Source organism: Struthio camelus, chromosome 14 (genome assembly GCF_040807025.1).
Source record: "Struthio camelus isolate bStrCam1 chromosome 14, bStrCam1.hap1, whole genome shotgun sequence".
Lineage (NCBI taxonomy): Eukaryota > Metazoa > Chordata > Aves > Struthioniformes > Struthionidae > Struthio > Struthio camelus.
This window is the reverse complement of record NC_090955.1, coordinates 14751195-14770343: the sequence shown is the minus strand read 5'-3', so window position 1 is coordinate 14770343 and position 19149 is coordinate 14751195. Positions and strand designations below refer to the sequence as shown.

Sequence of the window (19149 nt, the reverse complement as noted above, 5' to 3'; positions counted from 1 at the left end):
TCTCCACCTAGCGCTCAGAAAGGGCTTTAGAGCGGAGCCCCGGTCACACAACGCTTCTCCAGCGGTTCGAAGCGTTCAAGGGTCCTGTTTTTGTGGGGCTTAAGGCGATGATTTTTAGATAACGGAGGTTTAAAAGCGAATATGCCCGATTGTTTGCGTTAAGCCTCTCTCTCTAACCGCCAGCTACAGCTAAACTGTCACTTCACCATCGAGTTAGGGAGATTTGTCACAAAAGAAGGGGAGGGCGGAGCGGCCTCCGGGAGCAGGGCGAGGGCTGCGGCGCTGGGGGCAGCCCTGCGTCATGGCGGGCAGCGCGGGGGTGGGAGCGGCCCTCCGCCATGACGGCTACCGAGGCGGAAGGGGAGGGGCAGCCGCTCCGCCATGACGGCTACCGAGGCGGAAGGGGAGGGGCAGCCCCGCGGCTGCGCGCGGCTGTGTGTGCGACGTGGAGCGGCGCGCTAGGCGGCAGGCCGGGCGCTGCGAGCCCCCTTGCCCCCGTCGACGGCCGCCCGCCGGGAGGAGCGGGGCGGCGGAGCCGGCCGCCCTCAGGCGCCGCTCCCCGCCGGCGGGGATGAGCTGGTTCAACGCTTCGCAGCTGTCCAGCTTCGCCAAGCAGGCGCTGTCGCAGGCGCAGAAGTCCATCGACAGGGTGCTGGACATCCAGGCCGAGGAGGGGCCCTGGGCCGACGCCGTCATCCCCGACTACGGCGACGGTAGGCGCGGGCGCGGCCTCCCCTTCCTCCTCGCAACCTGCCCGCAGCCGGGCGACGGGGTGAGGTGGGGGGAACCGGTGCCCCGGCTCCTTCCCCCCCTCGGCAGGGTTATCGCCGCGCAGAGCGGCCTCCTCTGCCCTGGCAAAAACAGCCCCGGTAATTAAAAACAAAAAAAAAAAAGCGCTCTTTCTCTTGAGCGAGTTGCTTCTCTCCTCCGGACACGAAGAGCAGCATAAAGGTGCGCCTGAGCCTGCGGAGCTTCCTCTTTGGGTGGCGGTGAATCCGCGGCCCGGACGGCCGGGCGTCGGCGGGGCGGGAAGGGGCGCTCCGCCCCTCGCTGCCGCTTTGACGCGAACAAGCAGAAAGAAGCCCCTGCGCAACAGAGGCTTTTCCGTTAACAATACCTTTACGATAGGAACGAGCGGAGAAAAGGCCGGGAAACTGAGTCACCCGGGATCAGTGTCCGTAGTGGCAGTGCAACTTTGTGTAGGAGCCGCGTAGGGGATGACTGTGGGTGTCCTCGCAGCTGAGACTCCTGAAAGTCAAAACCCGAAACAACGGATGGCGTTTTCTAGGTTGGTTGCCTAGCAAAGCATGGGCTCGGTTGGGCGTATTTTCATCGCTTTGTGGGAGCGAGGGGGCTTTGGTCACTTAGGTAGTATAGCGTTTCATTAAACTACAAAAATTGTGTAAAGAGGGCTGCGTAGGGCTTAGTTTGTTTAGCGTTTTAAAATTGTCCAGACCACTTTTAAGCTTTGCTCCTATCTCGGCGTTCATAGTAGTTGTGGAATTCGTAAGGAAAGTGGCAAAGATCAGGGAAAATGTATTTGTTTTAGAAGAAGCCAAAAAAGTTTTACACTTTTCTCAGCGGGCTTTTGCTGAAGCTATTGAATCATGAAGGTCGTAATAAATCAGATGTTCGTAGTATTTGTTATCTGAATTTCAGATTTTGAGGCTGATAGGTGTTAACAGTTTCTTAGAGTTGTAGTTCACTTTAAATATTATAACTAAGTTTTTGTGCTGGTGTATTCATATGAAGAAACAGCTACTTATTGCATGAAATAAGCTTTTTTTAAAGTATCCTGAAATGGTTATGTTATCCAGATTATGTTTGTAGGTTCAAAATAAATTTGGAAGTCATTTTTGCATAGCAAACTGGTGTATCTTTCTTACTCTGCAGTTACAATAGTTGGGATGCTACTGAAATTTGAGGCTGTAATTCTTCTTATCCTTGCTGTTGACAAGTCTTGGAAAACTTGCAAGAAATATGATAACAGTAACTGACTGTTAGCTTAGGTTTAGGGCAGCTTCAGAACTTCTCGATTCAGTGTTTTTCCACAGGGCAAGAAGGAGACTGTCATCTTAGTTTTGCTGCTGCAAACCAGACATGGCAGCGAATTAAGAAAAAAAAAAAAAAAAGTGGATTGTCATTTTTCATACTGGAGCTGTTCCTGTTATGGCTTAGGGGAAACAATACCGCAGTTGGCATTTGGAAGACTGTAAGAAATTGTAAGGGCCAGAACCCTTGGCATAGTCCAAATTTTGCAAATATTTAAAGTTTGTTTGTTTTTTTTTTCTGTATTCTGTAATTGTGTGTAAAGTGTTTTGCTGTACAGTACTGGCAGATAACTTCTTAAGCGTTTCCTCCCTTTATCATCTTTATAATTTTCTACTTTTAAACTTCATTTTTTCAGATTTTTTGACTAGCCTCCTGTCACTACAGGAAGCAGGACTCCGCATTCCCTCTTCCTTGTCCCCTTCACAAAGGAAACGTGTTTCCTTTTTGTGCCTGACTAGGCTTCAGAATTGGCTTTCAAAATGCTGAAAGGGCTCATTTGGCCTTCCTGGAAACTTCTGTCCATCTTCTTTCTGAAATCATCAATCTTGGAATTCCTGGTATACTTTGTGTATGGTTTCTTTCTGCCTCTGCACAAGTTAGTGTGTAGCAGGGAGGAAAGAAGCTGATTTCGTTTGGATAGTCTTACTTTCTGGAGGTGTCTCTGTCTACCTAATGTCTGAACTGTTTCATATCTCCCTTATACTACTTTTACTTTGTCCGAAAAAAATCAATTCCAAACTCTATAAGGAAATAGTTTAAAAAAAAAAAAAGCTATTTATAATTATGCCAGTATTTACTTAAGTTATGTGGTATTGGACACATTTCTTCTACAAGACAGATATTGAAAATAATACATTTTAAATGTTCTAGGCATGTCTGTCTCTTTCTCGTTTCAGGAACAAATTCTCTTATAAGTGGAGGATGGGATACATCTTCCTGGGGTTTAAATTCAAATACAGAACCACAGACTCAGCCGATATCTCCAACAGCAATCACCAAGCCAGTAAGGAGAACAGTAGTAGATGAATCTGAAAACTTCTTCAGTGCCTTTCTCTCTCCAACTGATGTTCAGAGCATACAGAAAAATCCAGTGGTTTCCAAACCTCCAGCCAAATCCCAGCGACCCAAAGAGGAGGTGAAAAGCACTTTGAAGGAATCTCTACACACCAGTCAGCTGGAAGTACCAGTGACAACAGAGGTGGAAGTGACAGATTCCTCTGTAGCTGACCTACAGAGGTTGAAAAACCCTGATATTCCCCAGGAGAAGTTAGAAGAGAATTCTGTGCTTGAATCTCATGCCAAGCCTGAAGAAAGCACAAATGAAGTTACTGACAAAAAGGTGTCTGCTCTGAATTTGAAGGTACCTGAAGAGGCTGTTAATGAAAAATCCAGTGGAGGGAGGGATGGAGCAGGAGGTGCACTGGCTAGCACTTCGCAATCGTTTAATGCAGGTACAAAAGACGTGGGTTTGGAAGCTAAGGAGCAAAAAACTGAGGACAGGCAAAGCAATACACCTTCACCTCCAATTAGCACTTTCTCCTCAGGGACATCCACAACTAGTGATATTGAAGTTTTAGACCATGAAAGTGTAATAAGTGAGAGCTCCGCAAGTTCAAGACAAGAAGCTGCAGACTCGAAATCCAGTCTTCATCTAATGCAGACGTCGTTTCAGCTTTTATCTACGTCTGCTTGTGCAGATTATAATCGTTTAGATGACTTTCAAAAACTGACTGAAAGCTGCGGCTCCTCTGATGCTTTTGAAAGAATTGATTCATTTAGTGTGCAATCTTTAGATAGCAGAAGTGTAAGTGAAATAAATTCAGATGATGAGTTATCAGGTAGGGCTTGTGCTTCAGCATCTGTCACTGTCATTCCTCCTGCACCAAAGACAGAAATGGTTGATCCCATGAAAAGTAAATGTGAAGATGTGAATGACACTCCTATTTTACATGCTGAGGAAGCTGAGATGGAAGAGAGTGGGAGAAGCGCAACTCCTGTTAATTCTGAGCAGCCAGATGTTTTGCTTGCTACTGTGCCAGCTGATGAAGAACAGACTGTGAAAGAGGAGAGTCTGTTGCAGCAGGAAGCTGTTGAAAAACTGCTTGAAGAGGAGGCCGAAAAGCAAGAGCTTAAAAAGGTAACCGTAAAACATGTTATGCAAAAGCACCCCCTAGTTACTAATGAAGCTCCTCTCATCTCGTTAGGTATTAGCTTCACCTTGTTTGAGTGAGTTGATGCTGCATTAACTTACTTTGTTTAGAAAACAAACGGAACCTGTCCTTGGTGTTCTGCAGTGGAAGAACGCTCGAGTCCTAGTGAAAGCGTTCTGGGTTTCATGTAGGTACCGTTATCAGTACTTGTGAATTATGAGTACTGCTGGCAAACAGGTACTCTTGGTAAGAGTCAGATGTATCATTTTAATTATTTTGATGTCAGTTATTTTTTCTGGAGGAGACAGAGGCGATTCCTTGACATATTTTGTTCTAAATTATGGACCTTTAATATTTCAGCAGTAATCAAGATACGTATTTTGCAAGCCTTTTTTTCCCCATGGGCTTACAAATTATCAAAATTACATTGTGTTTTATATAATTTTGCTAATATTTTCTCTTCTTATGCATGCCTGCGTATACTAGTGGCTTTGTGATAGCTAGAATTTTAGGAGTCATATTTTGAAATTTTTTAATGAAATCATGCTAAACCCACTATTCATTACAGAGCAGTGTTCTTTGAGGGTACATGAAAAATAGTATTAGCTTAGTGCAACTAACTCCTCTTTTCTAGGTAAATTCATGTTTGTTATTAGCAGAAACCTTCCTTTGAAAGAGGAGGTATGTTATGCTTTTTAAGGAAGAGGGGAAGCATAGTGGTCGATAGTGAATAGATGAAATGAATTGTGAATGGTTAATTTAAATAGATGGAGTGGCTAGAAATATGGTGAGGGGTTGAATACTCAAGTGCGTGGAGAGCTACAGTGGAGCTATGAGGAAGTGTGATTTTTTTTTTTTTCAGTGCTGCTTGTGTGTTGTGTGAACTACTTCTTTCCATCGCTTTCCTATCCCCCTTTTTTGTTTTTAAATTCTGAGCACCTGTGACATGCTTTGCTCTGTTTTCTGGGTTTTGTTTTGCTCATAATGTGTTTGTATAATATGTGACATAGCTGGGCCCGAATCTTAGCCTTGCCCTGTAGGCATATTTGCAATAGTGATGCTGTTACTGATAAGTAGCAGGGGAAAGCAGTTGGTTATGAGAGTTCATAAAACTCCTAAAATAATTTTTATTTTAAGGAAAGCATTTTTTTTGTAAGTTGTACAGAATGTCAGTGTAAATTCCTGAGGAAACTGCATGGTCATGAACTATTATACACAGACTTTCCTAACTTTGGAAATATTGATACTGGACCACCACAGATTTTATCCTTTGTTGGCTGCTAACGAGCTACGTGTTTACAGAATGCTTTGTATGTGTGTATTTGCATATTTGCTTTATTTCTCATAATTTGGTATTAAGAGATAACGTTGACTGATGCAAGTTAAGAGTTCCTGACCATGCCTGAAAGTTTGCTTTCCTCTCCTGTCGATGTTGTTCTGATCTGTGCTGACATTTCACAGAAGAGATCTTTTGCAATGTAAACTTTTTTTTTGACTCTATAAAGACTGGTATGAAGAACACAGTGGGAGTCTTAATGGCTAATGTTAACTATAGTTTTATAGGCTATGTTTAAAAAAACCTATTCATAATTGAATATAGCCATTGATATTTTTGTTGAGGAATTTAGCTGAGCCACGTGTGCTCGCTTAGTGGCGATTTTTGTTAAAACTCTAGAAAGAGATAAGTTATTTTCAGATATTGCTTAGTTCTAAGTTATTATGGCAGAAGCATGGTATGATTCACTGATTTTTACTTCACATCTCTAAAAACATGGAGAACTTCAGCTCTAAAATAGTGTCGGGAGGGAATGGTGGGGGGAAAGGGGGAGCCTCCATCTCTTGTGATTTAATTGTCTCATTCATCTGATCTTTATCTGTAAAAAAAAAAAAACATCCAGGTGATTGATTCCTTGACGGAGAAACTGGAGAAGAGGGAAATACAATTATTAAGTACTAGTAAAGAAAAGGCACGCCTGGAAGAAGCTTATGATAACCTAAAAGAGTAAGTATGAAAATATAAACAGCGTTGGGTGTAGCTGTATTGGGCGTAACTCTAACTTTACTGTAAGAGAAACAGTAGAAAGTATGGAAAATCAAGTACTTATAACGAGAGCAAAGGTTGCAAATGGTGTGTGCTGTTTGGGAAAGGTAGAAGTAAAGGTTGCATGTGCCGTGATGGTTTTTTAATGACGTTATTTCTTGGGAGGTGAACCTCTTCTGGAAAGGCTGATGAGAGCTTTTACTTATTAAGCGGTAGGAACGAGAAGGTGCAGAGTCAGATTTGGATGTTAATAAAGATCTTTGTTATAAGCCTGGAAACGGTCTGTTAAGGGAGACTGACTTCTCAATTTACTAAGTAATTTGCTGACAAAAGCAAGTCTTTACATTTTAATTGTAGTAGGTTCTGAAAGCGTGGTAGAAGGGCTGTTTGTAGGAAAAACCTGAGTTTGTGATTTAATTCAGTTGAAATTAAAAGGGAAAAATGAAAAGCTGGTTTTATCAGCTTGCCTATCAAATATTAGGTTTAAAAGTTTATAAATAATATGTGAAGATACTATTTAAGGACTAAATTGATCTTAACTTAAAAATACATATCCTCATTTGCCTTTGATATGATGTAGCCTGAGAGGTTAATTTGAAAGAACTTGATTAATGGGCAAAACATTTCTGGTAGATCTAGTATTTCCTTGTTTTCACTAGTAAATTACTGAATTAATGAAGAACTTTGATTCTGACTTTGAATATGGGCATGTTTTTTGACTTGTGGTTAAAGTGTGTAAAAATATAAACTTACTTCGAAAACATTTAAGACCACCTTTTACAAGCTGTTTGAAATGTCAGATAACCATGAAACTGTTCTGAAATGTTAATTTTAAATTAGTGAAATGTTTAGAATGAAAGAAGAGAACAGTAGCATTTCATCTCTTAAAGAGGAGTTTGCTCAGCGAATAGCAGATGCTGAAAAGAAGCTCCAGCTTGCATGCAAAGAAAGAGATACCGCTAAAAAGGTAATCGGATTTTCAGTGGAGTCAATGTTGATTTTAGATGAGAAATAAATTTCTTGAAGGAAAGCCATAAAAATTATGCTAGGGAAAGGCACGAGACTGACAGGTGCCATTTCATGGAATTGTAAACTAGCATAAGCTGATCTTGGCCTTCCAGGCTGCTTGTTACTTCCTTGTGTTGACACGTGTGTTCTTGCAGCCACATTGTGAACTGTATTAGGAAATTAGTGAAGTTAAAGGTAGTCAGTCGCTTGGAAAGGGGGGGGGGGGGGAAACAAAGGTTTATCCTCTCATCTCATGTTACCTATTTCATTTTACCTTGTGTGTCCACAGATGTATTTGTTTTGGCTTGAGGGACAGGAATAGCTGGGGAACGGAGGGAGGTGGCAAAGAATGGAATGGCTTCTTTGGATGATTCACCAGTAGGAAAGATAAGGGCTGATGCAGGATTTGTTTGAAATGAGAAAAAGAACTCTGCAACAGCAAAGTTTATGGAATTTAAATTTTTTTTCCTGATATTAAGAGGAGCCTTTTGGGGTAGGGGGAAGAAGGAAAAGGTGATCAGTGTAATTTACTGTGCATTGATGTGTATATGTGTGTGTGTAAATAAGTGGTCCTAAATATTTTGTTCTATTATTTAGGAAGTAAAGAATGTTAAAGAAGAATTGGCTACTAGACTTAATTGTAATGAAACTGCTGAATTACTGAAAGAAAAAGATGAGCAAATCAAAGGATTAATGGAAGAAGGTGGGAATTAAAGATTTTTAATATAAAAAGTTTGTAGAATAACTTGAAAAGTACTGTCCTCACATATGAGCCTTCTTTCTGTTAGGAAAAATACATTATCTGAGGCATGTCAGATATGTCTAAACTTTTAAAATGTTTAATAGCATAAGACCGTTGGGAAGGATCAGTCAAATATAGATGGCTGGAGAGGTAGTTCCTGCAGCATTTATTAAAGATGCTGTAGTTAAAACCAGGATGCAATACAGCTATGCATGCACCATTTAGGTGAAATTTGATCACCGCATTATTCGAGGTGTTTCTACAGTATCTCCCTTACTTCTTTTTAATTTTGGAAGTGAAATATATTTACTAAATGAAATGTCATAACATGCTTTTTCTCCTGTTATGGTGCACTAAGTTTTTTTCACTTTCAAAGCTTTTCACTGCCTACCCTGTCATAGTATAAGTTAGCGTAGTGAGGTCATGTCAAGATTAGCTAGATTCAAAACTTACATGAAAAAAATGTAAGCGTCAGTACTTTGATATACATTTCATTATTATTTTTGATGAGGCTGGGAAGCAGGGCAGGTGTGAATGGAATCAGTTCGTACGGTGATAGGCAGTACGCACTAACTTTATGTGCATTTTCTTCATAGGAGAAAAGCTTTCCAAACAGCAGTTGCACAATTCCAACATTATTAAGAAACTAAGAGCGAAGGAGAAAGAGAGAGAAAACACTAACACAAAACAGAACAAAAAGATTAAGGAACTGGAAGAGGAATTGCAGCATTTAAAACAGGTGAGAAATTATTTTTGAAAAGCCTTTTTAGATTAGCTGCAGGGTAGGCTTTTTGGAAGGTTTTAGATAGTATGACTTCTTGGAGACTTCTCAAATTCAGATTCTCGGAACCTTGGGATGTGATTTCGGGATGCATTCTCCCAGAGAGCAATTTCAAGGCAGTTTAGACTGATTTTTAGGTAACCTTACACCCAGCGTTGACTGAGCCAAACTAACAGCTTCCTCCCACTAGCGCTGCAGTCCCATCCCATTCCTGCTGCTTGCTTGCACTTGCTCTGGTGTGCACTTGCACTCTAAGCAGGTAATGGGCTGACCAAATGTAATTCACAAACTCAAATCAGCAAAGTGTCGGCTGGGGAGACAGGGAAGCAAAACCTTTCTCTTTCTGCAAAGCGTTAGATCAGTTTAGTCATTTGCGTGTAACTTCATCCTGAATAACCTACCACAGTTAGCGTTACTCTTGCTCAGATGGTATGGTCTACCCCATGTGCTGTAATTAGTTTGACACTTCCTTTTTGTGCTCTAATAGGTACTTGATGGCAAGGAAGATCTTGAGAAGCAGCATCGAGACAGCATTAAACAACTGAACAGTGTTGTAGAGCGACAAGAAAAGGATCTTGGTAAACTTCAGGCAGAGGTGGAAGATCTTGAAGAGCGGAACAGAAGTGTCCAGGCAGCACTTGATAGTGCATACAAGTAAGCAAATATTTGTGTGCCTGTCTTCAAGCGTACATTCAGCTTTTGCTTCGTTTCTATTCCTTGTGCTGTGCTTGCGAGATGTTAAAATGATACACGATCAAGAAGTTATTCACAAAGTCATTATTGGTATTGTATAAACTGTAAGAAGCACTGCATTCTTTTCTCCCCAGGGAACTTGCAGATCTTCATAAAGCTAATGCTACAAAGGATAGTGAGGCACAGGAAGCAGCCCTAAGTCGGGAAATGAAGGCAAAAGAAGAACTTGGTTTAGCTTTGGAAAAGGCCCAGGATGAGGCACGGCAACAACAAGAAGCTTTAGCAATTCAGGTAGGTCTTAAATGTGGTGAATAAAGCTTTCTGTTTGAACAGATGAGTGTGCTTCGATGGTGTGTCCATCTGCCTTAATAAGCCAAATAAAATATAAGATGGAGCTTGTTTTTGTGTAGTTAGCAATACCCTGTAGAATTAATTTTTTTTCCCTGTGAATCAATCCATTTTCTAGTGGTAGTTGTGCTAAGCATTAAAACTTTATCTTTAATTTAAAAGTATCTTTTAAATTTTACTTGTCTAAATAAAATGACTCTGCCAGGCTGTGCGTTAAGTTAGTATTGTTCTTGTCCTGATGCAGAAGTTCAAGAAGTTAACTTGGATGGTATTGTCCCGTGATGGATAAATTAGTGGAACACTGTGCGTGCAAAACTCAATCAAGCCTTTAACTTGTAGACAGGTCTGTCCTGTCTAACTGGTTACAAATGGTATAGGACTGTAGCAAAGAATAGATGGTACTATAATTTTAGGCAAGAGATAAGTGTCAATCTGTCTTGTTTATTTAGGTGGCAGACCTGAGGCTAGCGCTGCAGCGTGCAGAACAGCAGGCGGCAAGAAGGGAAGACTATTTACGTCAGGAAATCGGTGAACTACAACAGGTACTGTAGCAAATAGACGGTACCATCTCATATCTGTAAGGAGAGTGTCTAAAAACTGATTATAAAATGCTAGCCTGACTTTAATAGTCTAAAGGATAAGGTTTTTTTCTACTGGTTACCTTTGGAATATGTCCCATGTGGAAGAACAATAAAATTGAAAGCAAAATCAGAATTTTCATGACACTTTTAAAACTTAATGCTATCCTTTTAGCATGAGACAAAGTATAGTCATTAAGATTGTGATCATCCTGTAAAATTTCTTTGTTTTGAATGTCTCATTAGCTTTTAGCCTTTCTTGATCCTAGAGTCCAGAGAATAGGTTGTTGGCAAAATGCTTCACCTGGGTCCGGAGGGAAAAGTCAGCTGAATAACAGAACATGTTAGACCACAGAAGGGTTTGTCTGGGGTTGGAAATGAAGGTGATAATACTTGAATGTTGTGTAGAGAGTTTAAAAAAGGAGGGAAGTCACCTAGCTCAGGGACATTATTCATGTTTTGTTTGAATCTTTAGTAGACTGTCAGGTATGAACTGATAACTTGCGAAGTCAGGTTTTTTTTAATCAATCTGTGAAACTTAAGGTGTCGGTGCTCAACCATGATATCAGATAAATTGCCCTCCTGCTCCTGAAATGTAACTTTTTGATCTGTTGTTCTATCATTGTATCTAAAAATGTTGCACTTACGTTTTGGGATTTTGTACTTTACTGCCAGTTTGAACACACAGATTTTTAAAATGTTAAGTGAATGATATGTAATTGACTGAATTCTGTGATAACATTTTAATCCATAGTACAATTTCAAAGTTTAATTATATTTAATTTATGATTTCAGAGACTTCAAGAAGCAGAGAGTCGGAATCAAGAACTGAGTCAAAGTGTTACATCTGCTACACGGCCGCTTCTCCGGCAGATAGAAAATTTGCAAGCCACACTGGGAGCTCAAACCTCCTCATGGGAAAAATTGGAAAAGAACCTTTCTGACAGACTTGGTAAGGTTTGTTTTTTTTTTTTTAGCTTTTACTGAACTGAGAGACTCTTGATTTAAGATGTGAGATAGTGGTAGGTAAATTAAGAGCCTGATATTTGCCCAAAGTATACAGCAGGGGGTCAACAAAGGTGGGCCCAAATGCTTTCCCGTAACCATTGTATGTTGGATATTCTGCCAAAATTCTTGAATAGGTAATTCACTGATTCTCTTTAGAACACAAAGCAGAACTTAATATTGTAGGTAATGAGACATACTGCTTGATACAGTAGCAATCTATTATTTGAAATGAATAAAAAGATAACTAAAAGGTGGAGCTAAAGAAGGTAGGTTTTCTCTGGAGGTTCTCTGTTGTGATATATAGCGTTCTAAGAGTATGATATGAAGTCTCCTCGTTCTGCATTGCTGTGTACCTCTCACTGTATGGTGGGAAATATTTAATTTCTTTTGCACCAGAAAACAGAACTTTTTTTCTTAAAAACACCCACCCATCCACCCACACCAATTGCATCTGACATAGCTGACAAAAATGGCCTGAATTTCGTTTTGATGCATGAATAATTGACCCAAGTTATAGATGTCTGGTCAAAAAGTTAAACTCTATATTTTTCTTTACTTGATTTTAGGTGAGTCTCAAGCCCTTCTGGCAGCAGCTGCTGAGAGAGAACGGGCTGCTACAGAAGAACTTCTTTCTAATAAAGTTCAGGTGTCTTCTACTGAATCTCAAAATAGTCTTTTAAGGCAAGAAAACGCTCGTCTTCAGGCTCAACTAGAAGCAGAGAGAACCAGACTGAAGAAAATGGAAAGTGAAAACAGTAGGTGAGTTGGGTTCTTGGTTAATAGTGTTTCTTTAGAATTGTAGTGAAATGGAATATGCCGTCTCACTTAACCCACTTCAGCAGATCTCTTTGGCTTCAGGTTGGAAGACTCGACTTCTTGAGTGTTGATACTACTGTGCAAAGTGTTGACAACTACTGATACAGTTGCGCACCTTCTTAACAAAACTGTTTCATACTGGAGATTGATTGTCTGAAGCACGTTACTTTCATATCACTTTCACATATTGCAGCTCTGTTTATTTTAAAACAACATGAACCTAAAACAAACGCAAGATACTTGCTGACTTTCTCTACCTCTTTTGTTCCTCTATATAGATACGAGGTTGAACTAGAAGGTCTCAAAGATGAGTATGCAAAAACCCTTGAAGATGCAAAGAAAGAAAAGGTATTGTCTATTTCAGCTTTAAGCTATGTTATCACTGCAGTCTGAGCTGTCAGGAAGTTAACAAATTATATTTGTTTCTGTAGATGCTCTTAGCCACTCAGTTAGAAATGGAGAAAATGAAAGTCGAACAGGAAAGAAAGAAGGCAGTTTTTGTGCAAGAAGCAGCAAAGGAGAAGGTACCAAAATCTGACACTTCTGTTGAATCTTATAGGGTCTATTGTGATTCTAGTAGGTTCCTAGAACCTGATGCTGTTGCAAGCCACAAAACGGACTTGGAACAATGCAGTATATACCTGTATATAACCTAAGTGTTTGGCTTTGGGATTTGGCTTTTTCTTTACTGTGACTGCCTTTTAGTTCCAATTAAATCAGTGCCTGTGTGAAATTCTCTGAAATGAGTCTTGAGTAATGTTCTCTCTATTTAACCTGCAAAGAGTTAAAACATGGATAATGATTGTTTCAGTCTTCTGGTTTGTGAATGCTCAGGGACTCTGGTTTTTCTTCTGAAGCTACTTGCCATCTTTCATCAGAGTATTGGCACTGCCTCACCTGAATTCCTGTTTTGCGTTTTACTTGACTGTATGTGTAACATAACGATGTGCTTTTCAGCTGAAGTCACAAAACAGCCCTCAATAGTCAGTAACTTTGTAACTGCTAATTAGCAGTTGATATTCAAATGTAAAAGAGGTCAGTCTGCTTGGAAAATAGGCTAGTAAAACGTGAGAAATCTCAAAGGGAAGGACATTGTCTCTTACTTCACCATCTACAGTAAACTTTTTTCTTTACCTCTTTAACTGGTGTTATTTTTCTTGAAGGATCGGAAGTCATTTACAGTTGAAACTGTTTCAAGTACTCCAACTATGTCACGCTCTAGTTCCATAAGTGGAGTTGACATGGCAGGTCTTCAGACATCTTTTCTCTCACAGGTATCATATATCAGTTTTCAGCTTTTTTTGATAGGCTTTTTTTTTTTTTTTTGCTTCTCAAGAAACTTTCGTCAGTTAGAAAATGAAACCCTTTCAAGAGCATATTTGTCTTAGACTAGTTAATTCCTGTACAGAGACATCCAAAACTTGCAGGATGTCTATGATTATAGAGCATCTGTGAAAGAGAGCACGAACCTACAGTTTTTACTACGTAAGTGCTAAATTCAATTTCAGCTAGTGGAATTAAATAACAATGATAGGTCAGAGGGAGTCAAATCAGCTTGATTTATTTTTACCAGCAGTCGTGGTTTGGAGCACCCCCCCCTGCTCACTAGGCGATGTCACTGACTGTTGTGGTTTGTGCAAAGTCTTTTGCTGCTTCCCTATAGATAGGGTTAGCAGTGTCCAAGCTAAGTGGTAGTTGTGTATTGACGTGATAACTTGTCAGTAAGGAGTTACCTGAGATTGTTCCTATTTATCTTAAGCTTTTGTTTTAAAAACAAACTTTAAGCATTGAAATACTTGCCTAGTAATACTCTTAACTTTAAATTTTAAATAAAATACTTTAGGAGAGGGAGGATTCCAAAGTGTTTTTTTGATCTAATCTTAAGGTTCTCTGTTCTTTTGCTTATAGGATGATCCTCATGATCACTCATTTGGGCCAGTATCTACTAGTGGGAACAATCTTTATGATGCTATAAGGATGGGAGCAGGTTCAAGTATAATTGAAAACCTTCAGTCACAGTTAAAACTAAGAGAGGGAGAGATTTCACATCTACAGGTACTGTAGTCACTCAGATATAACTGAATGCAGCACTTGTAAGTGGAGTGATTAATGCAATTAGTTTTTTTGTTTGTTTGTTCAGAAAGCTTGGTCCCTGTTCTTCACAGCACTGTGCATTCACTCTTCCCCTTCCATGGCAGTTCTGTTAATCAAAATAGCCACTGGAGTAGCTCTGTGTAGGGATGAGCAAATTTGCTTGCCTGTCTGAAAAACACCGATCAGAATTGAGAAGAAAGAGGATACTTAAAGCCTTTAAGTACTGTATCAAAATATGTTGATCCTTAGGTTACAAATATGGTAAGTTCTTTCCTACTCCTGATTGTTAAATGTGTTTACCTTAGCTGGAAATTGGAAACCTTGAAAAAACACGATCAATAATGGCAGAAGAACTTGTTAAATTAACAAATCAAAATGACGAACTTGAAGAGAAAGTGAAGGAAATACCAAAATTACGTGCACAGTTAAAGGTAAGTTTATTTGTACTGTAAATCTGATGTAAAATGGACATGTTTGTTTAATATCACCTCTGTCAATTTAGGATTATATTGAAATGTGTTCCTAATCAAATAAATGGCTAAACGTCCTGGTTTTTTAATATACATAATAGAATATGATGATGCCTACTCTATGACTAGGTAGTCACTTCAAAATACAGAAATATGCACTATACATAGGATTGCACACTAAATCAGGGAGAACGTGTATTTTGATGTTTGTTTCGTTTGCGGTCTGGAAGGCTTGTCTCTGGTGAAGTGGATGTTCTGATTAAACATAATGGATTTATGAAAGCTCACAGAAGCTGAGTGAGTGCACAATTGCAATACAGCTAATAGGACAAATATATTTTAATCCTCTGAACGCTTAACTTACAAAAGAAATACTGGAAATACTTTTGGAAATTATCATTGTCCTGTAAGTGCAGGATGTTAAACTTCCAAGTGAAACATTTCACCAACTGCGTTTCTTCCTGTAATAAAACTGAGTGCAGTTTGCTAAAATGTTTCTTAATGGCTGTAGCAGGTGGATTTCAGGGCACTGAAGTCACTAGGTCTTCTGGAGCCAGCACTAGTTTAGTCAAGAACCTTTGCCTTTGGAGTTTCTTCCTCTTACAGCTAGAGCATAAATTCAGCCATATTCAGTGAGTCAAGGCATAAAGTCTTTCTAGCGTTTGTGTGTGTTCTTATGGAACAGTTATACTTGGATGAAATAATGCTGTGCTTATTTTCCTTAGTGATATAATACACTGTCCTAGCCCACACCTTTTTTAAAATTGAAGACAACAGCCCAATAACAAACTGCATGTTGTTGCAGGATTTGGATCAAAGATACAATACAATTCTTCAGATGTATGGAGAGAAAGCAGAGGAGGCTGAAGAACTCCGACTAGATCTTGAAGATGTGAAAAACATGTACAAGACTCAGATAGATGAACTTCTAAAACAAAGACAAAATTAACTCCTGATGGAACTCTAACATTATTATATGATAAATTGTAAAGATAGTTGTTTATGTAAATGCTCAATTTAAATGTCTTGTAAAAATAATAATTGTATTATAGAAAGTGTGACTATATTATAGAGTTCATATGTTGACAAAAATCAATGCTTTAACAGTGTCTTGTACTGTCTGCAGTTAAATTATTTGTGCAATATTTAAGACTTTTTTTAAAATCATCCCTTTATTTAAGTTCTTACTAAACAGCGGACCATTTTACTTGTAAACAGCAGCAGACTGGATGGTTGAATGTTACCTCACATGAGGGGAAGGCACTGGAAGGCATGATTTTTACTAAAGCAGCCCTTGATTCATAAACTCTTTATTCATGAAAACGACATTAGAAGTCTTTTTTAAATATTCGGAATGTGTTTTTTCTAAAATCTCATCAAATAGTTTTTAATAACAGAAAATAGCAGTAGCTTTCTGTCTAAAGCCTAAATAGTAGATATTTTTATCAAGGGAAAAATCTCAGATTTGTACTTTCACGTTCTGAACACGTTTGGACGATGATTCTCTATTCTTACATACTTGGTGTAAAACAGCCATTATACTAATCTAAGTCCTCCAAAGCAGAGTTTGAGACTCAAGGCTGAAACCTTACAGTTACTGCTTCATCTGTAGTTACTGCTTGTGCTATGTCTCATGAGCTGTCTAGAAACAGCAGGTCTGCTTGTAACTCTAAATGCGTTTAACTTTTAACACCAGAAATCTGGACTATTCAGTGTTTGTTCTATGGTTTGATGCTGATTTTTAAACAGAAGTTGAAAAGAATGCAGAAAAATACAAATTTTTTCAAATTAAGTAATTACTGCTACTCTCATGTAATTGCTCCTTGTATATAGAGAACAAGATGTAGATTTTTGAAAAACTGTACTGTGACTTAATATAGTTCTCAAGCTGGTCTCCAGTGGCTGCAAAGTATTTCTCATGCCATTCCTAAAGTGAGGTATTGGTCAAATAGCATCCACATAGCTTGACATTTAGCTACATTTTGGGTCATGTCAGAGGAAACTTTTGAATGGGACCCTTGGGAATGCTGAGAATTGGAGGAAGCAGCTTGCTGCTTCCTCTCTGCATTCCAGACAGCAAATATTTCGCTACATCTCAGAATTTTAGCAGTGGTAGGCATTCGTGTGAAATACTCTGCAGTTAAAATTCTTTGCTCATCATACCCTTAGACGTCTCTGTTGAGAGAAGTTCCTTTTGCATCTGTGTGCATTGTAGTTTGTGTTAGAGCACTCTGTTCCTGCTTGTGTGTTCAGCGAACTGAAAGAGACAAAAGAATGTGAATGTGGAGAAATTGCTTCTGGAGAAGAGCCTAAGGAGTACAATGTTTCTGCATACATTAGGGATTTATTTCTGCTTGCGAGAACCATTAGTCTCTGGAGTTTCATAGGCAGGGGTACCTCTGTGGAAAAGTCTAGTCCAGTTTGAGATTCAGACTGACATTCTGAGGATTTCAGTGAAGCAATAGAGTAAGAACACTAAAAATAGTCTTACTTCCAGTCTGTAATAGAAATTTTAACTGCTTTACTAAAATACAGGACTCTTCTTCTCCCCCCCCTGCTGAGGTGGCAAAGAATCTTAATATCTTAGTTTCATTTTTGGAAACCAAGGTGAAACTATTTTTTCTCTCAAAGACCAAAAATTAATGCTTTACTTTCATATTTCAGTTTGCTTGGTTGCTGTGAGTTTAAAATACACACACACACACACGTTCCACTTGTTGGAACTTACTGATTTGCTCTGTGTTAAATTGGTCAAAATTACGATGTCCAACTGTTAGAAATTCAGCCATTTTTAATAAACCAAATTTTTAGAAAGGTTAGATTTTTAGGGTACCAAATAGTAATTTGATCCAGCAGTTTTCTATTGCACTGAATCAATAAATTGTGAAGACACTGGGCGTTTTTTTGTGTGTGGGTTTGGTTTTTTGTTTTGTTGGTTTGTCTTTCTTTTTTTTTAATGCAGTCTTGAGAAACAAATGGAGGATTTTTTTCAAAAAATTAAGGATATAACTTTTATTTAAATGTATTACTGCCAATAGTTTCTGAAGATAATGTTTCATGTGTAATGTGTGAGTAGATACTTTTTTAAGGACGGATGCAGGTGCAGTTTTGGATTTCTGCAAATACGTGTCAGGCTATCTTTGATTTCCAGGAAGAGCTTAGGTAAATGAGAAACTTTAACATGCCCTCAGCATTAACTGTTTTAGATATAAAAGCACTTGTCAAATATATTAGATTTTTAAATTTTACAAAAGTAGATGTAAATATTTAAATTGACTTGACTATTTTTGGATTCTTTATCCCCTTTCAGTACAACCTTTTACTAGCACATCAGAATCAAGTGGCTTACTGCATCTTAATCATCAAAGCCTTAGAAAACAAAGTAGCTGCTGGAAAGTAGCCTAGTGTTCTAAGTGTTCTCTATTTTGATTATCTTTGATTATAATTTTGGCATGCTTGTTTTGAAGAAACATTAACATTAATGTCTGCCAGGACACCTTAAGTTCTTTGCTATTACTGAAATTGCCTAGAAAAGTAACATGTGCAGAAGGAAGTCAGAGACTGATGCCCGCTTCCATTTAGATTTATTATTTTAAAATACCTTGTTCAAGCAGCTAATTTATACCTCGTTTTCACTTCATAGGCAAGCATAAAGAAATTTTATTTAAAGGCTTACTCCAAATATGCTGCTTAAATGGGGCTTATCCCCCAGTCTGGGGAAGACGGTGGAAACGCTTCCACTGGTGGGTTGATGGGTGTTGGGTGCGGCTTGAGTGGAGGTTGACTGCTTGCACGCTCGCTCTGGGCATCGGGCTGCCTCCTTTATGAACAAAGGAGCAAATGTTCAAAATCCTGTATATCTGCACACGAAAGGAATATTTTTATTAATCTTTTTGTCCTGTTAGAAGACAAGTTCGTTACAATTTGTGTAAGTATGTTTTGCTAAGGGCTTTAATGATCTTGAATATGAAACAAAATTGATTATTGCACGGTGAAAATGGACCCGTTAGTTTCTAGTTGTAAAATGTGTATAAATGTGTATAAACTGTATAAACCATGGGTTAGGGTAAAATAAACTTTTATGCTAACAGTGTGCTCTGGTTCTCTTTGACACAGGTTTTAAGATAATTCGAGGGGTTTTTTTTTTGGGGGGGGGGAGGATGTATGAACCTACCACTATGAAAAAAATATATATATATATATTACTAGGGGTGGGAAGGGCTGTCGGATATATCGGTATACCTCAAATTTAACTAGAGTTGCGGTAGTCTGGTGGCGGTGTGGGTACTTAGGTACGAAAGCTTGGCTTATTCCTAAATTCACTACAGTAATGGGATTAAAGCTAATGTGAAATTTAGACTTAATTTC

At 39.0% G+C, this 19149-nt stretch overlaps 1 protein-coding gene across 1 annotated transcript; it reads left to right on the top strand.

Moving 5' to 3' along the window:
• The first annotated feature begins 401 nt into the window (after positions 1 to 401).
• Positions 402 to 18874, top strand: TMF1 (TATA element modulatory factor 1). Its single transcript, XM_068907089.1, has 17 exons — positions 402 to 713; positions 2949 to 4189; positions 6101 to 6204; positions 7084 to 7210; positions 7849 to 7954; positions 8590 to 8732; positions 9262 to 9428; positions 9602 to 9758; positions 10265 to 10357; positions 11189 to 11345; positions 11968 to 12160; positions 12496 to 12565; positions 12649 to 12741; positions 13381 to 13491; positions 14126 to 14272; positions 14617 to 14742; positions 15587 to 18874. The coding sequence occupies exons 1-17, from the start codon at positions 572 to 574 to the stop codon at positions 15728 to 15730; spliced, it is 3321 nt and encodes a 1106-aa protein (XP_068763190.1). The 5' UTR covers positions 402 to 571; the 3' UTR covers positions 15731 to 18874.
• The last annotated feature ends 275 nt before the right edge of the window (positions 18875 to 19149 follow it).

Coding starts and splice junctions, on each gene's coding strand:
- TMF1 (XM_068907089.1), top strand. CDS start 572: ATGAGCTGGTTCAACGCTTCGCAGCTGTCCAGCTTCGCCAAGCAGGCG. Junction 9,429..9,601: donor GCACTTGATAGTGCATACAA/GTAAGCAAATAT, acceptor TTTTCTCCCCAG/GGAACTTGCAGATCTTCATA. Junction 13,492..14,125: donor AGACATCTTTTCTCTCACAG/GTATCATATATC, acceptor TTTTGCTTATAG/GATGATCCTCATGATCACTC.